A 3,864-nucleotide genomic window follows, 5' to 3' on the forward strand; every position below is an offset into this window, starting at 1 on the left:
TACTGACCTGTAGCCCAGATAGCAGCCCCCCAGCATGGCTAGAGGGATACTGACCTGTAGCCCAGATAGCAGCCCCCCAGCATGGCTAGAGGGGATACTGACCTGTAGCCCAGATAGCAGCCCCCCAGCATGGCTAGAGGAGAGGGATACTGACCTGTAGCCCAGATAGCAGCCCCCCAGCATGGCTAGAGGGATACTGACCTGTAGCCCAGATAGCAGCCCCCCAGCATGGCTAGAGGGATACTGACCTGTAGCCCAGATAGCAGCCCCCAGCATGGCTAGATGGATACTGACCTGTAGCCCAGATAGCAGCCCCCCCAGCATGGCTAGAGGGATACTGACCTGTAGCCCAGATAGCAGCCCCCCCAGCATGGCTAGAGGGGATACTGACCTGTAGCCCAGATAGCAGCCCCCAGCATGGCTAGAGGGATACTGACCTGTAGCCCAGATAGCAGCCCCCCAGCATGGCTAGAGGGATACTGACCTGTAGCCCAGATAGCAGCCCCCCAGCATGGCTAGAGGGATACTGACCTGTAGCCCAGATAGCAGCCCCCAGCATGGCTAGAGGGATACTGACCTGTAGCCCAGATAGCAGACCCCCCAGCATGGCTAGATTGATACTGACCTGTAGCCCAGATAGCAGCCCCCCAGCATGGCTAGAGGGATACTGACCTGTAGCCCAGATAGCAGCCCCCAGCATGGCTAGAGGGATACTGACCTGTAGCTAGAGGGATACTGACCTGTAGCCCAGATAGCAGCCCCCCAGCATGGCTAGATGGATACTGACCTGTAGCCCAGATAGCAGCCCCCAGCATGGCTAGAGGGATACTGACCTGTAGCCCAAATAGCAGCCCCCAGCATGGCTAGATGGATACTGACCTGTAGCCCAGATAGCAGCCCCCAGCATGGCTAGAGGGATACTGACCTGTAGCCCAGATAGCAGCCCCCCAGCATGGCTAGAGGGATACTGACCTGTAGCCCAGATAGCAGCCCCCCCAGCATGGCTAGATGGATACTGACCTGTAGCCCAGATGCCCCCCTCCCCAGCATGGCTAGAGGTGTACTGACCTGTAGCCCAGATAGCCCCGCCCAGCATGGCTAGAGGGATACTGACCTGTAGCCCAGATAGCAGCCCCAGCATGGCTAGAGGGATACTGACCTGTAGCCCAGATAGCAGCCCCCAGCATGGCTAGAGGGATACTGACCTGTAGCCCAGATAGCAGCCCCAGCATGGCTAGAGGGATACTGACCTGTAGCCCAGCTAGCCCCCACCCCAGCATGGCTAGAGGGATACTGACCTGTAGCCCAGCTGCCCCCCCAGCATGGCTAGAGGTGTACTGACCTGTAGCCCAGATAGCAGCCCCCCAGCATGGCTAGAGGGATACTGACCTGTAGCCCAGATAGCAGCCCCCCAGCATGGCTAGAGGGATACTGACCTGTAGCCCAGCTGCCCCCCAGCATGGCTAGAGGTGTACTGACCTGTAGCCCAGATAGCAGCCCCCCCAGCATGGCTAGAGGTGTACTGACCTGTAGCCCAGATAGCCCCCCCCCAGCATGGCTAGAGGGATACTGACCTGTAGCCCAGATGCCCCCCCCAGCATGGCTAGAGGGATACTGACCTGTAGCCCAGATGCCCCCCCCAAGCATGGCTAGAGGGATACTGATCTGTAGCCCAGCTGCCCCCCCCCCAGCATGGCTAGAGGTGTACTGACCTGTAGCCCAGATAGCCCCCCCCCAGCATGGCTAGAGGGATACTGACCTGTAGCCCAGATAGCCCCGCCCAGCATGGCTAGAGGTGTACTGACCTGTAGCCCAGCTGCCCCCCAGCATGGCTAGAGGTGTACTGACCTGTAGCCCAGATAGCCCCCCAGCATGGCTAGAGGTGTACTGACCTGTAGCCCAGCTGCCCCCCCAGCATGGCTAGAGGGATACTGACCTGTAGCCCAGCTGCCCCCCCAGCATGGCTAGAGGTGTACTGACCTGTAGCCCAGATAGCCCCGCCCAGCATGGCTAGAGGGATACTGACCTGTAGCCCAGCTGCCCCCCCAGCATGGCTAGAGGTGTACTGACCTGTAGCCCAGATAGCAGCCCCCCAGCATGGCTAGAGGTGTACTGACCTGTAGCCCAGATAGCAGCCCCCCCAGCATGGCTAGAGGGATACTGACCTGTAGCCCAGATAGCCCCCCCCCAGCATGGCTAGAGGTGTACTGACCTGTAGCCCAGATAGCCCCGCCCAGCATGGCTAGAGGGATACTGACCTGTAGCCCAGATAGCCCCCCCCAGCATGGCTAGAGGCCAGAAGGTAGGAGACCCCAGAATAATGTTGACCACCAGAGAGACGCTCCAGACTGCTGCACACAGCACCCACTGGAAGAACAGACCTGCAACACACAGACACACAACAGGTAGCAAAGGTGAGCTGGACACACCTGGGGCGCATTCAGCAGGACACAATGTTTTGGAAATGATCAGTTACAAATAGGCAATGTAGAATATTTTATATAACGTATAATAAGGCATCACATGAGCTCTGGTCGTGGCATTTCTATCTACGCTTGGCAACTGAATGTGGCTCTGCCTTTCTTACTAAACAGCGTCACGCATTTAGTGATGACGTAATTAAAAAGGTGTGATGGTCAGCCTAATCGGTCAGTGACCAATAGTCATTACACGAGAAGGAAAGTTGCATTTGGAAAACATTGGAACAATGTAAAGTTGCAAAAAAATTCCTTATCAGACAACAGAACATGTAATAGTACAGGAAGAAGGCTAAACCAGGTAAAGCCACCAGGAATAAACCAAGTGTTGTTGATTAAAGACCAGAAAACCAACTGCACAGGTAGGATCCCATAACTGGAACGTTAGCGTTCAGACAGCTAATAAGGTGAATAAACTAGCTAGTTAGTTATGAAGGCTCTCGGCTAATATGTTAGTAAACTAGTTAGTTAGTTATGAAGGCTCTCGGCTAATATGTTAGTAAACTAGCTAGTTAGTTATGAAGGCTCTCGGCTAATATGTTAGTAAACTAGCTAGTTAGTTATGAAGGCTCTCGGCTAATATGTTGAGTAAACTAGTTAGTTAGTTATGAAGGCTTTCAACTCATTATATTGGTCTCGCTTTGTTCTTACCGTCTCCGGTAGGTATTTTCTTCACTGGGACAAAGTTAGAACCGTAAAACAGAACGGCCACCCCGCAGGAGATGAAGCCGTAGGTCAGCTCAGTGCCGTTGGATGAGTTAGTCACCAGCTGCAGCGAATACTTCCCGAGTTGTCCGATATTCTCATCTGAAACAAGCACAAACCCGTCTGACACACTAGTAGCCCATACAGACAAGACCCATATTAAATGAAAACACATTGCAAGTTGAAAGACAGAAACCTGTGGTAACAAACCTGTAGATATGTTCAATTCGGCGTCACATTGTACCACCTCTGCCTGTAGCGTCGCTAGTAGGAGCAGACATACACTGCTCACAACACTCAACAATAACATGACCGCAGAGAGGAGTAGATACGAACTTACTACCACTACTAACCTAGGCTACTTGAATATACTACTAGAAGTAAACGGTGTAGACCGGTTCTAAAACTACTGACAACTGCGGTGCAGAGGAGTTGCACTTCCGTGTACATCACATGACCACATGACTTATCACATGACCAACGTGCAGTTCGTTTCGCACAGCCGGGGAATATTAACCCCAAAGATGTTTTTATTTTTTTATTTCACCTTTATTTACCCAGGTAAACCAGTTGAGAACAAGTTCTCATTTACAACTGCGACCTGGCCAAGATAAAGCAAAGCAGTGCGATAAAAACAACAACACAGAGTTACATATGCGGTAAAACAAAACATAAAGTCAAA

At 52.8% G+C, this 3,864-nt stretch overlaps 1 protein-coding gene across 1 annotated transcript in view; it reads right to left on the reverse strand.

The window, feature by feature from the left end:
• LOC123486977 (transmembrane protein 144-like) overlaps window positions 1–3,655 on the reverse strand; it is a 31,294-nt gene extending 27,639 nt beyond the window's left edge. The window contains exons 1-3 of the mRNA XM_045218137.1: window positions 3,393–3,655; window positions 3,129–3,284; window positions 2,259–2,381 (exon numbers count right to left, since the gene is read on the reverse strand). Of these exons, the coding sequence (XP_045074072.1) occupies window positions 2,259–2,381; window positions 3,129–3,284; window positions 3,393–3,492 (379 nt within the window). The 5' untranslated portion in view covers window positions 3,493–3,655. The remainder of the gene's footprint in view (window positions 1–2,258; window positions 2,382–3,128; window positions 3,285–3,392) is intronic.
• Between the last annotated feature and the right edge of the window lie 209 nt (window positions 3,656–3,864).

This window comes from Coregonus clupeaformis, unplaced genomic scaffold, assembly GCF_020615455.1.
Source record: "Coregonus clupeaformis isolate EN_2021a unplaced genomic scaffold, ASM2061545v1 scaf1395, whole genome shotgun sequence".
NCBI lineage: Eukaryota > Metazoa > Chordata > Actinopteri > Salmoniformes > Salmonidae > Coregonus > Coregonus clupeaformis.